This window comes from Mesoplodon densirostris, chromosome 1 (assembly GCF_025265405.1).
Source record: "Mesoplodon densirostris isolate mMesDen1 chromosome 1, mMesDen1 primary haplotype, whole genome shotgun sequence".
Taxonomy (NCBI): Eukaryota; Metazoa; Chordata; class Mammalia; order Artiodactyla; family Ziphiidae; genus Mesoplodon; species Mesoplodon densirostris.
Window position 1 is genome coordinate 172,922,597 of NC_082661.1, and position 17,518 is coordinate 172,940,114.

The window sequence follows — 17,518 nt, forward strand, 5'->3', positions numbered from 1 at the left end:
ACAGAGAAGAGATATATTCTTTCTTTTCTTTTTTTTTTTGAAGACATATATTCTGAAAAGGTGCAAATCACTGTTGGTTTCTCATCTCTGCTGTTTCTTTCCTTTGTTTTCAACTTTATCACCAGTTTCCTCCACCCCGCCCCAGAAAGCTGTGCAGCGAGGCTTTCTCTGTCCTGGCACTCGTGAGGAGCTAAGCTAGCAAGACTCAAACATTTTGTTTTTTAATTCTATGGGTTTATGTTGAGGCGAGGAAGAGAGGGAGAAAGAGCCGCATGCCCCCTGGTAAAAACTGCGGCGAGTTTGTTAACCTTGGAACATAGAGGGAAATAAAGGAGGAGAGAGAGAATCCAGGAACTGGGTCAGTGATAAAGTCTTCTTAACAATCAGTTGTCCTTAGCATTGTTCTTTCCAGCAAGAAATGATTAGATGCAACATTGAATCAGATTTTTCCCAGTGGCAGAGCATGCCGTTGAGGGATGGGGATAAAGGACCCCACTCATTTTAGTGACCAGCCCACACGCTCATCACCCTGGAGCCCATCAATGCTGATTCCGTGTTTATTACTGTAATTAAGAGCTTGACACATTCTGTGGGTGTTCTCTGTTTTTTGTGGGCGTAAATATGTCTTTGTGGAATCTCAGATACGTTGGCCAGTTCCTGTCAGTGCGCTCTGTTTTAGACTGTCACATTACAAAGGACAGTGACAATGTATTGTGTAATTTATATGTACAAATATTCATTCAGATGTAGCTAATTGATTCTAATTAAGGACTTTTATGATTTAAAACTATACGTCCTTTAGAGCAAGAATATCGAGAATTTGGATAGATTTTAAAAAAATCATAAATGTAATAAACACCTGCTATTACAATAAATAGTCTTCTACTACCAGTTTTGGGCAATGCTGGTGTGTATGTTACAACTCACCTCTTCTTATTGCAGCTATTAACATAATGGTCATTGATTTTTATAATTTCTTCTTAGTTCATTATATTTGATGTGCACAACATAACATATATTTGGAGTAAAACAATGTACTTGTTTTCAATTAAATAAGGATTGGTATATGATAGTCCTTGGAATTATTTATACGACTCTGGAGGTAGGGATGGACTTCTGCAAAATTATTTGGCTGTAATCAACACAGTTATTCAGACTCTTTGCTGGAAACAGAAATCACAGTGATTTTAACATAGCGCAGCTGGGATGGTTGATTTTTCACATTCCCTGGGCTGTTAGTGTTAGAGAAACACAGTGTCACCCTAATCAGAGAAAGCATAAAATATAAAAGGTGTCGTTACTGACCCACCGTTAGTAACACATGCAAAATCTGGGAGCAAGAAGGTGTTACTTCCCCCAGAGCCAAGGCTGATGTTTCCAGTTTGATGGTGCCTTTGGTGGTGGAGCCATCAGCCCCCAGATTGGTGTACAACCGTTTACTTAAGGGATTGAACTAGACTGGTTGAAAAATTAGATAATGAAGGGCAGATAAATAAGACCATGAGAAGTGTGGACGAGCGAGCCCCACAGCTCAGATCTCTGTTCTCACTGAAGATCTGCGAGTGTTTGATGAGTAAGGACCCAGAGCACATCACCTGCTCATCTTTGCTAGGTGCTCTTCTGAAGCAGCGGGAGTTTGATGTGACAGCCAGAGGAGAAGTTGCTGCCTCAGGAAATGCTTTGCCTTTGACTGTTGAATGGCTGGCAAGTTAATTTTGGCACCTTTCCCTAAGTCATTTTGGTCCCATTCTTTCACTTTTCTGCTGGGAAGTGTGTATTCACATTACAGTTAAAAATATTTCAACAACACAAATGTGGAGAACAACATGTACTATTTTAGGCAAGAAGTTGTAGGCCGGGATGGTTCCATTTTATAGAATAGAAATGATGCCGTCGTGCTCTGAGAGGAGGTCTGCCCTCTCCTTTCAGCTCGACTTACAATCAATATTACTTCTCACTGACTTCTCACAAAGTCAGGGGCTCCAGGGTTTAAGATCTTGCGTTCTTGAGGAGATTTTCCTCTTAGGTACTTATATTCCACAAACCCTCCAAGCCCCCCCAAATCCTAGCACCACTGCTTCTCTCTATATTTACCCTGTCAATCTCTAGCAAGAGATAATATGGTGGGTGGTTAACAGTATGAACTCTGAATCCTGTTTGTACCACTCATTGGCTTTGTAACCTTTAGTGGGTTACTTAACCTCTCTGTGCCTCTGTTAAAGGGGACTTTTAATGACAGTAACTCATTCTACCATCTCTAGATCTCTTTGTTCACTGTCAGGTATTTTAAACTCAACATATTGTATTTTATACTAATTTTTCCTTCCCTAAGAATGTATTTGATTACAGCTAACAAAACTAAAAGGAATGTGCATTTTGCTTTTGCTTTTTTCAAAATAAGTGAAAGGTGCCATGCTTGAGACTTAGAAAGGTAAACTTTGATAAGAAGGGGTAATTGAAGCCCTTGCCTCGGGATGAAGATTGAGGTTCTGTTGTCTGAGTTCGTGACACATTACAGTGTCTTAAGGCTGGGTGCTCTATCCCTGACTCTCCTGATGCGATAACCTGTTCCTGTCATTGTTCTGCCACAACTTGTCATTCTTGCCCTTAAGGATTAAAGGGTGTAAGTGTAATTATAATTACTGATTCTCCTTATACCTATTGGTTTTTTATTTTTATTTTTATTTTTTTTTATTTTTTATTTTTTTTCTTTTTGCGGTATGTGGGCCTCTCACTGTTGTGGCCTCTCCCGTTGCGGAGCACAGGCTCCGGATGCGCAGGCCCAGCGGCCATGGCTCACGGGCCCAGCCGCTCCGCGGCATATGGGATCCTCCCAGACCGGGGCACGAACCCGTATCCCCTGCATCGGCAGGCGGACTCTTAACCACTGCGCCACCAGGGAGGCCCCTACCTATTGGTTTTTTAAAAAAAATTTACTTGTGGTAAAATACATATAACAAAATTTACCATTTTACCACTTAAATCATTTTCAGTAAGTTTGTGTGTGTGTGTGTGTGGGAACATTTATCAGAACCTGAAAAATTTGTTCACTTATCAATAGGGAAATTGTGTTAAAGATGTAGAAATCTTAAAGGGTTATAACAATGAATTTAAACTCCTCAGCTTTTAGACAGTCCATTCAGTACTTCTGCATCTCGCATTATACATACCATCTGAGCATCTGCATATGTCTGTGGAAGAGGCATTTTGCTTTCCAGAAAAGTTCTGTTCTTTTTTTCTTTTTTCCAGTTTTTTGACTTTTAGCCTTCAAGCATTTCATATCAGCCACAAACTTGCAGGAAAGGAAATGTGGGAAAAAAATCAGCAAAAGTCAGATATATATCGTCAGATATATCTTAGACAGGTATATCTGATGCTTTTTCTGGCAAAGAGAAAAATATGGGAAAATAAATACCAGTTTAAATAAAATTCAGTCAGTAACTAGAATGGCTCATAAGACACAGAATATGCTAAAAATATTTGCTGAATTAATGAATCAATGAACAATTTATGCTAAGTTCAAAAGAAACATGAATATAATATTTGTGTCCTAAAAAGAATTTATTTCTACTTAAAAAGTTTAGTGATGAACCTACAATAAAATTTAGTGTCAAGAGTAGTTCCATTAGGACATAGAGGCATGAAAATAATGACCATAACTAAAAGAACCAAATTAAAATCATATTAATTGAGGAATAGCACCAACAATCAATAATAATTGAGATAAAGCTTCATATTTTCATTATTTTTGAAAGCCAAGTGGAATGTGTAAATTAGCAACATAAGCAACATATTATAAAAGGAATGTCCCTGCTAAAAGAATAGGCTGAATTCTTCTACTCAAGAAAACTATTTGCCTATAAAACTCAACTATGAGGATTTATAATGGGCAATCCCTCAGATACTATCCTATTTACCAATAAAAAATTATGGTAACATAGTGCCCCAAATATTATATATTTCAAGCTATTTACTAATGCTGACTAAGCTTTCTTCAAATTAGTTGGAATTAATAACCTTTGCTTATGAAGTCAAGAATATCTTTTATTTGAAAAAATAAGTTGAAATCTTATGAGTCGGGGAAATTAAAAAGTTTGTGCTTAGCTCAACACATAGCAGTTAATTTTTAAAATCATAAAGTTTAGCAGTAGAAAAGGTTGAGTCCTTTTGTTTTGAAAGACCCCACTCTGGGGAAGACTAATTTGTAGATGAACAACCCATACCCAGCAGTATTGCATAGCACATGTCTAATGTGTGGTAGTAGGTTAGAAGCAGCACAAACTAATGAGGTTAACCCACATAATCTAATAACCCAGCCAGAACACAAAGCAGACATAGCATAGCATAGAAGCAGGGAGCATTCAATTTATTTCTAAATTATTCCTAGCTTTTGTATTCCAGAGCATCACCAAGTAGATGGTAGGTGTGCATTTCCCACTGTTTCCAAGTCTCTTTCATTTCCCCCAGTTAACTGACTGTTGGGTCATAAGCAAGATACCTTTTTGTTTTTGGCTGTGTCTGGTCTTAGTTGTGGCATGTGAGTTCTCCGTTGTGGCACGTGGGCTTTTCTCTAGTTGCAGCATGCGCTTTTTTTTTTTTCTCTCGCTCTAGTTGTGGCACACAGGCTTCTCTCTAGTTGTGGCATGCGGGTTTTCTCTCTCTAGTTGTGGCGCTCAGGACCCAGAGTACGTTGGTTCTGTAGTTGTGGCATGAGGGCTCCAGAGTGCGTGGGCTCTATAGTTTACAAAACCCAAGTTCTCTAGTTGAGGCGTGGGCTCAGTAGTTGTGGCACGTGGGCTTAGTTGCCCTGCAGCAGATGGGATCTTAGTTCCCTGACCAGGGGTCGAACTCACATCCGCCGCATTGGTAGGTGGATTCTTTACCACAGGACAACCGGGGAAGTCCCAAGATGCCTTTTAATTCAATACCAGCACAGGACATTATTAAGAGCCACTTCCAGTTGGCTGGGATGCTCCTTTTCACCCTCCCCCTTATCTAACCTCCAGTGGAAGTGAACTGGGGAGACAGCAGCTTACAGATACCCAAGGACCACACAGCCTGCCTCTCTTCCTGCCTTGGGAATCCATGACATCCCCAAGCTCCCAGAGGGGCTCAGCATTCTTGTTGTTTTCACTTTATACTTTTAAATGGTCGATTCCAAGGTAAAACCTTTCCAGAAATACCTAGCGTGAAGAGGGCTGATGGGAAAACCAGTTGAACTTGATTAATTATGACCAAAAAAAAAAAAGAGAACAAGAACATTTTAGTGACATATTGCTTAAGACCTTTCTGAAACTACATTTTACTTTTTTTTAAATTATTTTATTTTATTTATTTTTAAATTTATTTTTGGCTGCATTGGGTCTTTGTTGCTACGCACGGGCTTTCTCTAGTTGCGTCGAGCAGGGGCTACTCTTTGTTGCAGTACGTGGCCTTCTCGTTGCAGTGGCTTCTCGTTGCAGAGCACAGGCTCTAGGCACGCAGGCTTCAGTAGCTGTGGCACACAGGCTCAGTAGTTGTGGCTCGCGGGCTCTAGAGCGCAGGCTCAGTAGTTGTAGCGCATGGGCTTAGTTGCTCCACGGCATGTGGGATCTTCCCAGACCAGGGCTCGAACCCGTGTCCCCTGCATTGGCAGGTGGATTCTTAACCATTGCGCCACCAGGGAAGTCCTACATTTTACTTTTTGTGATATTCAAGGTGGTGTTGGAAAAATCTACTTTTTCCCCAAAGTAGAAATAGATATGTTGTTTCATGTTATATATATATGCTCACTGCAAAAGCCTTCAGACAATACAGAAATCTATAGAGAAATAGCGTCATTCTACATCTCAAAGATAACAACTGTTACTGTTTTGGTATAAAGCTTTCTAGATTCTTCTACAGCTTTACGAACATTCAGATAATTATAGGGTATTTAAAAATAGGATCAAAGACTATACACAGTATTTAGTAATGTGCCTTTTAAGGTAATTTCTCTGTGAAAATATATACATTTTCATCATAATTTTTAATTGCTTCTTTGTATTCCATGGTATAAACCTACCATTTGTGGTTATTTCTAATTTCTTGTTCTAAGAACAAGAAGGATGTTCTTGTTCATTTGTATGTGTATACTTATCTACTTGTTTCTTTACTATGAATACTTAAAATGGAATTGTGTAAAAGAGTATGCACTTTTATACATTTTGATAACAATTTAAAAATTACTCTCAAAAATTTTTATCAGTTGTGGATGAGTGCCCATGCCTCCTTGGAAATCATACAGGTTTAGGAAGAAGTGCTACTTTAGAGGGGACATCCATCTAGTCTATGAGTTTAGGGGCATGGAAGGCTTCACGTGGTGATGGGGTATGTTCCTGGTTGTTCAGGAAGGTCGCCATGACACAACCAGTGCATTCATTTGTTTGCCAGATGGGGTAACCCCACTTTCCTTTTACTATCCTATCTTTTTTTTGTGTGTGTGTGGTACGCGGGCCTCTCACTGTTGTGGCCTCTCCCGTTGCGGAGCACAGGCTCCGGACGCGCAGGCTCAGCAGCCATGGCTCACGGGCCCAGCTGCTCCGTGGCATGTGGGATCTTCCCGGACCGGGGCATGAACCCGTGTCCCCTGCATCGGCAGGCAGACTCTCAACCACTGCGCCACCAGGGAAGCCCTACTATCCTATCTTAAACCCTTCTCCTGTGTTCTTCTCCCTTAGATTGAGGAAGACACGTGGCAGAAATACTACTTGGAAGGAGTCTCAAATGAAATGTACACAGAATATCTCTCCAGTGCCTTCGTGGGTCTGTCCTTCCCTACTGTTTGTGAGTAAGTGACCACTAACCATATGCTCTTTGGCTTTCAGAAACATTTAACGTGTCTCTTGAAGGAAATGCACCCCACCTATGGCCGGCACAGTGGGGACACTCGACAATTACCAAGTGTCCTGTGCTCAGCCTTTTGTGATGAAGGGGAGGGTGGGTCATTATATGGTCCCTGCCTTGGGGATTTCTGCTGGCTCTCCTTTCCCTCCAGTCCTAAGAACCTCAGGCTTGGATTCATCATTTGACCTAAATTATGAACTGCAGTTTTCCTGCATATCTTGAATTATGCCCCTATGATGTAGACACATGTATGAAGGGTAGCATGAACCCATGCCTCTGATTTTACCAGGGCAAAACCAAATCTTGCTAGCACCTTGATGAAAGAAATTTTTTTAAAATAAATTTTATATTTATTTATTTATTTATTGGCTGTGTTGGGTCTTCGTTGCTGTGTGCGGGCTTCCTCTAGTTGTGGTGAGCGGGGGCTACTCTTTGTTGCGGTGCGCGGGCTTCTCATTGTCGTGGCTTCTCTTGCTGCGGAGCACGGGCTCTAGGCGTGTAGGCTTCAGTAGTTGTGGCACGTGGGCTCAGTAGTTGTGGCTTGCGGGCTCTAGAGCTCAGGCTCAGTAGTTGTGGCGCACGGGCTTAGTTGCTCTGCGGCATGTGGGATCTTCCCGGGCCAGGGCTTGAACCTGTGTCCCTTGCATTGGCAGGCAGATTCTTAACCACTGCGCCACCAGGGAAGCCCTGATGAAAGAAATTTTGATCTCTTTCAATTAAGTCAGATCATAAAGACATCAGAGAGCCACTGTTCAAAGTGCTTTCACTATTTCCTGAGGCAATGTGGAACCAAATGTACACAGAGAGGTCTTGAAATAGTCCTGAGTGGTTTAGCCCTGAGATGGACAACTGATATGTTATAACAATGAAAAGACTTAGCATCTCCTTATACTGGCTCAGCAAGATGGATTTGAGCAAGGGGTAGCCCCAGCCTGCATGACCCCTCGAGGTAGAACAGGTGATCATTTAAGTGGTATGATGTCAGGAGCTCCAGGTGTCCCAGACCCCAAGAAACTTCCACCAGGACGATGCCTCAGATTCCCCACCTAGAAGCTCAGATGTTGGATGTAAGTCAAACAGGGGCTTTGTCCCTATGAAAACACAGACTCCCTGGGAATGCTGAAACATGAAGCCCTGTACTTTGACACTGTAGCAAAGAATTTGGTAAACTCAGTCTCACTGATAAAAACTGGGAAGAAACAGGGGAATCTGGGAACCCACTGGGCTGAGGAAGAAGAGCTCTTCCCTTGTGCTGTCTGCCTGCCTGCAAACCAAACCCACCTTCTGGAAAGGGTGGCCTGAAGAGGACAGTCCTGGGGGGCTCTTGGGTTCCTCTGTCTCATAGTTTGCTGTTCTGTGCACAGCAGAGAGGGGCCAGGGCACCTGATAGCTTGGTGTTTACCTGTCAGTGACTTCTGTCAGTGAGCACAGCAGGTGCACCCTGCCTGTCCCTGGGCCCAGACTCTAAGCAATCCAAAGTGGTTTGACTGTTTACTGAAATTTCTCACCCTGTCTCAAAGCGAAAGTTTAAACGCTAAATGGACTGGAAAAGGGCATAGGTAATTGATTCCGAAGGAGTTATTTTCCAAAAATGGATGCTCTGTTGTAACTCCCATGTGTTCCTTTCTTTGAGAGCTGTTTCTCATTCTGCCATAGAAAGGAGTTAACCATTCCCAGGCACTGGGTCCTGGACCACTGAGGCTGTCCCAGGGGATTTTCTCTATCTTGGAGAGTGGCCTGCCTAGGATAAAAAGTCCAGGAGGATTCAGGACTTATATTAGAAGCTGGTCCTATGAAAAGGCAATTGAGGCCTCTTAGGTCTGATGTAGATGTGGTCTGAGCCCACAGCAGAACTGCCAACACCTGGAGGAGTCCTGTGGCACCTCAGGCATTAGCAGTGGAGTATGTGAAGTCCCCTTCCTTGTCTTTGAGTCTCCTGGGCTTGATTGGTGTCAACCTGAGTGCTGCCTTGCAAATCCCTTAGTCCATGTCCCTCCCCCAACCCCCTTCCTGCTTTCCTGCTGCTTCTCTTATTTTGCTTCTGGAAACTGAGTGAGTTTATTTTAAGAGTGTTAACCTGGAAGGTTAGAACTGCTCCCTCTAGAAGCTCCAGCGGGGATACCTGTGGGGTCAGTTTGACTCACGTATTTGTCCTACACAGTGTTTCATTTCTTAAAAGTTAGTCGCCCATGTTTCAAAAAGGTGGTTCTTCACATAAAAACTAGATTCCTGGCCTCTTTTGAAAGTCTGATGAACCAACAGGGGACTTGCATTTCTACTGAATGCTAAGGGACTCCAGTTTGCTGTAAGGAGGGGTTTAGTGAAGGACCTCCCCTCCCTGATGTCTTAAAGTGGCCAGATTTGCATTTACATCAGGGCCTGGCCCCCTCGATGTGTGAGTTTGCCAACTCTGACCCGTTGGGTGTGTGAAACTTCTCTGCCCTTTGGAGCCGGCTCAAGAGCTGAACACTAGTCTGTAAATATTTCCCTTGACTGATTTGCATGTTGACAACATGTTCCGAGAATGAGAAGATCCCTCAGACGTACCTTGTTGTCAGAGAGTTTGGTGTTTGTTTGGTACAGCTTCTGGAATACAGAAACAAAAAACGAAAAACAAAATACCATCATGAAAAACTTCTGATGTGAGTGAGAATGTGTTCAACTGACTGCTATTATTCGTTTAACACAATGATACAGCAGAGGTAGAAATAATCAATAAAGAAAGGACACTTAATGAGATTTAGGAACATCCCAAAACATTGAAGCTCTCCTCAAGCATTTGATTATCTGGAGGCTTAATTATCTGTGTTTTCTACTTTAAATTAAAGAAAAGCCATAACTCAGAGTTACCAGCAGTTTAATGATAACACTCTTCAATTCAGGTTAATTAAAGCACAGCCGTAATTAGAGTGTAGGGTTGTATATCACCAGGCTGGCGCGTAAGTATTTTCATTACAGTAAGAATTGGCTATTCAATTTCAAGATGACATGAAGGACGCCAAAATAGATTTTCAGCTGGCTCACTTAGAAGAAAAAGAGTTGGAGAATATTCTGGGTATAATAAAGCACTGATAAAATATACAGATTTTCAGAGCCGTCTCTGTAATTATGCACGGCATTAAAACAATATGCAGCCAATAACATCTTGAAGCATGAAAAGAAATAAATTTGCTCTTCCCTTGGGCTGGCAGAGTGCCCCCTTGCAGGGTAGGATCACCACACCGAAAAGATTGGAGTTTTTTCAGAAGCTGAGAGAGTCATTCAGTGAAAAGCTAAGGGGGCAGGATTAACGGGTACAATCTGAGGTCGTTTCCCAAGAGAACAGATGTGGGAGGAGGAGAGAGAGAAGGGGCAGGAGGCCCCCAAGTTGAGCTTTTTAAGAATTTCGAGCAGAGAGACGCTTTCTCCGGCTCAGGTGAGACTTGCACCAGCTTCTCTGCACCAGCCTTTGGCCTTCATGTGTGTATCACCAGAAGACGCAGCTTTGTTCCAAAGGCAATAACTAATTTAGACAAAACGCAGTATCATTTCTAAATATTTCACTTACATTTTCTCACTGAATCCTCACAACAATCCTGTGACGTTTATGTGAATGTTACCATCCCTGGTTTATAAAGGAGGACACTGAGACTCAGAGGACATGGGTGTCCCCTTCCAAAGCCACCTAGCAGAAAAGTTACAGTACCGGATTTCGACGCTGGGGCCTCATGCAGTTGGGAACAGCTTGGAGGATGTGGTAGATGAAGGCTGGCTAATTAAGAATCTCCTGGGGAGCTTATTAAACAGAGAGGATTCTAGGTTCCATCTCCAGATTTTAATATCTGGGGTAGAGCCCCCAAATCTGCATTTTTTTGTAGGTAAGTGGGGGTGATTCTAATTCAGTCTGATGACTGGGGACCCCCAGCAACCCCATTCTCCACACCACAGGCTGGAATAACTTCTTATTCCAACTTTGGGCTCAGTCACTGGAATGTTTCTGATTTTTGCCAAATCATAGAATTGTAGGTGGGCCACACCTTACGAGCTAATGTTAGGATTTGGGCCTTTGTGGGCACTTCCTCTCCATTGCTCCTTCTTCACAAAGGGTATTCTGCAATATCCATGGGTTTAGGAATGAGTCTGCCCTCTACCATGCCAGGCAAACTGCTGACTGCTCTCCCCACCCCCCACGCCTAATCCAAATCAGAATAGGAAAAAGACGTGGGGTACTGAGCCCTTTAATGCTCTCAGTCAGGTTTCCACTGGGGATCATAAAAGCAATTTCAGGGTGGGGAGAACAGTTAAGCACCAAATGCAGAGAAGGACCATTTAGGGTGCAACAAGCCAGATGCCTCTTGGCCTTGATGGACGCCATAGTGGCTATGTCATGGACCTTCCTCAGGATGCTCTTAGGGTGTTCCTTTTAAGTGCCAGCAACTCCTGAGCGTCTCCCTTTGGTTTTGCATAGCTGGCTTGCCCCTGGTCTGTGTGGCTGTAAGATCAAGGCAAAGGAGCTATGGGATCTGAAAGAGAGGGTGCCACCCATTGTTCTCTGGACACCAGGAAACCACCCGCTTCCTTTTCCCTCCCACTCCCCATCTTCCTCAGTAGCTGACTGTGGAAGGTGCAGATGGCCAGTGCCAGCCAAGCCTGCAGGAAGCCGGGGCTGGGGTATGAGGCTGTGTTTTCCACGAAGGGGTCCTGTTTTTGAGTGGTTCAAATAGTAGGATGCTGTGTGATGTCAGGTAGTGTGAGCTGTGGAGTCGCAAAGGTCTGGGGTCAAACCTACTTGCTGGATATGTGATTTGGGACAAGATAGTTGATTTCTGCCTACCTCCTTCTTTTTTTTGGTGGTACGTGGGCCTCTCACTGTTGTGGCCTCTCCCGTTGTGGAGCACAGGCTCCGGACGCGCAGGCTCAGCGGCCATGGCTCACGGGCCCAGCCGCTCCGCGGCATGTGGGATCTTCCCGGACCGGGGCATGAACCCGCGTCCCCTGCATCGGCAGGCAGACTCTCAACCACTGCGCCACCAGGGAAGCCCCTCCTTCTTTTGATAGTTACCAGCTGCCTGACCTTGGGCTTAGTGCTCACCCCAGTTTCCTCATCTCTAAAATCGGAATGATAGAACTTGTCTCTCAGTATCAGCTAATGTCCTTTTCCCCTCTCCTGCCTGTCCTCTTCCCACCACCCTTCTATTCTGCCCACTGAATATAATATAGACACCAAGAAAGAAAGAAATATATCATGATGTTTCCACGTTTTATTTACTCTTACCTTTTAGAAAATTCTGCCATTGGTCACCAGCCAGTTAATCAGCTAGCTATGTCATGAGCTTGGGGTATTTGTGCCAGTGTGCCAGGCATGGTGCAATTAGATGTGATCACATATATGCTCATTAAAAGATTAATAGCAATACTTTCAAATGCCAAGGAAAAGATTCTGTTTCCCTGCAGCTGCTGCCTTCTGAGAGTTTGCAGTCTGGTGAAAGAAAATAATACCCATCCTCAGGGAGAGATGAGCGCCCATAGATGAGTGTTTGATGGATGCACACAGCCGGGGGACAGATGCTGAGAGCTCCCTGCAGGCTGGGGTGGCCAGGAGAGGCTTCCTGGAAGAGGTGGTACTTGAGCTGTACCTTGTATGGAGGTTGGGTTCAGAGAAGGAATAAAGAGGGAAGAGGGAATTGTAAGTGATAGGGAACCAGGAGGCTGGGAGCTGCAGAGAACTCTCTCAACACCCAGGTCTCTGAGATTTTCCAACGAGAACAAGTTGATTTCCCCTTTAGATGGGAGAAGGAGAAAAATCAGAGTTCTTTTGACATGTGATGTTTTCAGGGGGAAACGGCGATACTGTTTTTATTATGAGAATTAGCAAATGAGAGGTTGTACCCGCCCGCCTCCGGGTAGGGGAGTGAGGGCAGAGGAGGGAGGTGGGAAAGGAAGAGTGCAGGAAGCCACAGGTTCACAGATTTGGCTGCTGCAAGAATGCCATGTGCCAGGTCCTGAATCTCATGGTGAGCAGGTCAGTCAGTCAGTCAGTCATCACTTGCAAAATATAAACGCTTAATTGTATCAGGTTTTATAGCTCAGAGGGGATTAGGACAAAAGATGTATTTGAAATACTGCATGTCTCTGTGTCCCCCTGCAGCTGTTACAATTCAGATTTGATGTGGAGTATTTAATGCCTAGGTAGCTTGAGGAACTCTGACCAGATCTTCCCTACGCTAAAGGGCAGGAGTTCTGCCCTCCAGCCCAAATGCAAGCCTGGACGCTTCTGTGCTGGTTGAGACAGTGCGGGGTCTGTAGGGCATGGTTCTCCTTCCCCTCATCCACCCGCATTCAGGGCCCTAACGTTGAGAAAATCACGCTCTCGTCCTGTGTTGTTTGCCATGGACAGATCTTTCCAGGGAAGCCACGTGAGGAAACTTAAGTTTACAACTGCCTAGAGAAAGCTGGGTCTCCTGCCCAGTGAAAGCTACAGCTAGTTTAACTTGAGTTCTGTGAAATCAGTAGTTCTTAGAGAAAGGCACCCGAATTTGAACATGGAGCAGAAAGAAGTCAGCAGATTCTATTGTTAAATGGTAGATTTATTTAGCCAGGCTGCAGAAATGAACATTTTATGAGAATTTATGGAGAGGCTTGAGTCTCATCTTTAAAACATATTTTTCCTCAAAGAACTGGCTCTATTCATCCAATTATTTGGGGGTGTTATAATTGGGACTGAGCATATATGAACACAGATAGGAATACAGCGTTTATGATTACTTCTGTTACAGGGATTCAGAAGGTGACCGATAATCCTTCCACATGTGAGTAAACCAGTGGCCATAAAATCTATTAAAACCCTCAATCGAAGGCTACAGAGGCAGTGGCAATTCTAGAATTCTCTACAGGAAGGGTCAGGGAGGCAGTCCAGTAGGCAATACTGGGGCTTGACTTGATGCTGGGTACACATAGCAAACACACAGTTTACATTTTATATTTCTGATGAATAATAATAGCAAAGCTTTCTAAAAAATGCATTTACTGACATTGTAGGCAAATGTGAATTGTCCATATGAAAGAATGTAATTATATTTAAATTCAAGTGTCTTAGGTGTGCTAGTGGAGATATTATGAGAGTGGAGATATTATGAGTGTTTGAAGGTGAGGGTGTTCTGAAGCCTTCCCACTCCACCTCTATGAAAGCTGCTGGGAAATCTGAACAACATTTTCATGGGCATTTTAAATCACTTCCATTTTCCTGGTGCTGAGTCTTACAAATCCCGCTGGTTCAAATTTTCTTTAACTAGATGTTTCCATTTTGAGAGCCTATCATTTTAAATCAAAGCTCCTAAATGTGAATCTTTTTTTCGTTTTAGCCCCTAGATCCTAAAGGTCTGGTTCCCCAATGTGCAGTACTTACATCCTCATCTACTCTGGTTACATGTATCAGCCTGACATTCCCAGGGTCCCTCTGGACAACTGAAGAGGGGCTGGCGCTCTGGGGTGGAGCTAGGTTTGGGGGGCACAGTGAAAGCTACCTCTTCTATCCTTGCCCCTTCACTCCTAGGTGAGTCACCCCCAAACCACACCTTTGCACACCCTTCCTGAACACATTAGAAGGTGCAAACTCTACGACAGGTTTCTATGCTTAATTCACACCAGCAAGCAATCTTTCTAGTCAAGGGGGCTGATTTAGTAGCAAGAACAATTGATTTCCCTCTGGGTAGGTAGAAACAGTTGGACTCTAATTCTTAAGAGCCTTTGTTCAGGAACATTTGGGTTGAAACTACTGTAGTTAACAGATGATGCTGGCAGTAAAGAAAAAGAGAAAAAGAAGGCTTTGTATAATGTTGTCAAATTTGGTAGACCTCTACTTAATAATTATCAAGAGAGCAATCTAACTTTTTTTTTTTTTCCTTGAAAAAAGAAGTCATTTCTATTCCCCTGTAATTATTTTTGCAACAAGTGGCAACTTCCGGCATTGGACATACTGGGACATTTTATTTTAGAAACCAGGAATTTAAATCTTGCTAACTTATGGCTGATTTCATCCTGTTTATCACATTGTGGAAGCTACCTTGTTTCTCTCTTATACTCTACCTCATGCTAAGCCTCCTTTCTCTTTCCCACCCCAGGTCTGTGTATGTTTAAGCCATAAGAATGACTTTAAGGATTGGATGAGCAAAACCCATTTTGCTTTACCAGAAAAATGGTGTAAATGATGCAAGTAAATATTTAATTTCAGGACGTCCATTCTAAGTAGTCCAAAGGTACATCCTTTGTAACAGGATCTGCAGAGGGTTCCAAGGAGAAATCGCTGTCTTATCTTAGAATTGTACTTACCTCACGTCATAGCGGATTGAATGCAAACATTAGATTCCCAGAGCATATCACTGCCGTTATTCCCGTCTACGACCTTCTTTTCCTATCTGTCTGCTTCTATCCACCAAGTTAAAAAGCATCTCGTTTCACTATGCTAGCTCACTTCCAAGCTTTCTCTGCCTAAACTAGACTCTCCTCGTTTACCACTTTATCTGTTGTGGATAATTCTAGTAACTCATGAGAGTCTGCTCCCCATTCTTTCATACATTTACTTAATCAGCATTTACTGAAAGCTTACTCTTTGCATTTTGCAAACTACCAGAGAGACAAGCATACATCTTGCCCTGAAGAAGCTCAGTGTAGAGGGCAGAGAGGCAAGTAAACAAGTAATTACCAGACCCCACCGTGCCCACTCCCTGTTTACTCACCTTGATCTGCCCTTCCCCCCAGAACCACAACAGAGGCTGTACCTGAGCTGCAGCCTTAAGCCCAGCACCCTGACCTTCGCCAATTCTCTGTGGCAGGAACTCACGAAAGCCTGTGATTTTAAACAGGGAGAGAGGTAGTTCTGTTTCCGGTGTAAATTGTAAATTACTCAAGATTTGTACTTCGCAGACATCCAGAGGATGCTCAACTAGAGTAGGGAGTAATAGCTTAGATGCCCATAGCGGGCAGGCAGTTAGCAACAAAGAATTAGAATGAGGAGGTCCGAGACAGTAGGGGGTGGTCGAGACTGTGGCACTTTGGAGAGTACATGTCCCACCCAGAGGGGTAAGTGCTTTGAAAGTCCAGTCCCTTTTAGCCATATGGAATGTGGCTCCAGTATGGCCGTATCTGATTTATCAAGGAAAGCTGAAAAGCTCACTTTTATATGAAATCACCTGTTGGTACCTAATTCTAGATTTTTTTTTTTTTCTTAAATGCTGTACTGACCAAACAGAACATGTCTGCATGTTGGGTTTCTGGCAACCACTTCATTTCCTTTGCTTTTATAAGAAGCATCTGTGTAGCATACCGCCTAGAGACTTGATTTCCACTTTTGACATTTCTACATGAAAATTGTTTAACCTTGAACAAGTTGTTTGATTTCCACTTTTGGCTTTTCTCCATAAAGGCCAATTTAACCTTGAACAAGTCTCTTTTCCTTCTTCGGACCTCAGTTTGTTATCTGTGCGAGAAGGGCAGGACCAGCCAATCTTGAAGTGCCTGAGTCTGAAAATCTATGGTTGTGGCACTGTTTGCATGTACAGGCATACCTCTTTTCATTACACTTGGCTTTATTGCACTTTGCAGATACTACATTTTTTTTTTTTTTTACAAATTGAAGGTTTGTGGCAACCCTGTTCAAGCAAGACTATCAGTGCCATTTTTCTAACAGTATTTGCTCACTTCATGTCTCTGTGTCACATTTTGGTAATTCTCACAATATTTCAAACTTTTTCATTATTACTGTATTTGTTATGGTGATCTGTGATCAGTGATCTTTGATGTTACTATTGTAATTGTTTTGGGTTTTTTTTAGCAATAGAGTATTTTTTAATTAAGATGTGTTCATAGATTTTTTAGACATAATGCTATTGCACACTAATAGACTATAGTGTAAACATAACTTTTATATACACTGGGAAACCAAAAACTTCACCTTACTTGCTTTATTGTGATAATTGCTTTATTGTGGTGGCCTGGACTGAACCCACAATATCTCCAAGGTCTGCCTGTGATCACTTTGTTTACATCACTCTGTCCCTCTCTTCTTAGTCCCTTTGGCCAGTGGACAAAGGCTTGTTTTAGGTCAGAGAATTCTTAAAAAGAGGCTTCTATAAGGCCATGTAGAAAAACTTTAGATATTGATTTGAAAGTTACAAAAGAGGACTCAGATCGGCTGGTCCGCCCTGTGCTAGGTAAGGAATATGCCCAAGGCCATGTAGATTTTATTGACTTTTCTGAGTTAGGAAGCGCCTTTCTTTTTATATCTAAGTGGTAAATGATATCGTAGTAGCTAGGAAGACATAATCCACCATTACTATGAACTGTTTCTTCCCTTCTCACCAATAGGGTCAGGTCATTAAAGCAATTAAGATCCTTGATCCCATGAACCACCAGAATCCCAAATCAGAGTGGCCATTGCTCATAGGATTTCAGCAAATCAGCATCTTCATGATCAGTGCGAAGTTAAGATCAGCCTTCTCCTTGAGTTTGGCACTTAGTTGTTATTTACATTAGAAAGTGGTTACTTAATCTGGTAATTTGTTTCAACAAATATTGCATAAGCCACCTGATATTTTAAACAATTTAAGCTCCAGAGGTAACAGACCCGTAAAGGGTATGTGTTAGCGGTGCTCTATGGAACATAAATTAAGGAGAGCGT

At 42.8% G+C, this 17,518-nt stretch overlaps 1 protein-coding gene across 3 annotated transcripts in view; it reads left to right on the plus strand.

Annotated features, from left to right (window-relative positions):
* Nucleotides 1-17,518, plus strand: part of KCNMA1 (potassium calcium-activated channel subfamily M alpha 1) — a 748,255-nt gene that overhangs the window by 577,341 nt on the left and 153,396 nt on the right. For all 3 annotated transcript variants that reach the window (XM_060111611.1, XM_060111630.1, XM_060111620.1), the window contains exon 15: nt 6,699-6,808. In XM_060111611.1, the coding sequence (XP_059967594.1) occupies nt 6,699-6,808 (110 nt within the window). The remainder of the gene's footprint in view (nt 1-6,698; nt 6,809-17,518) is intronic.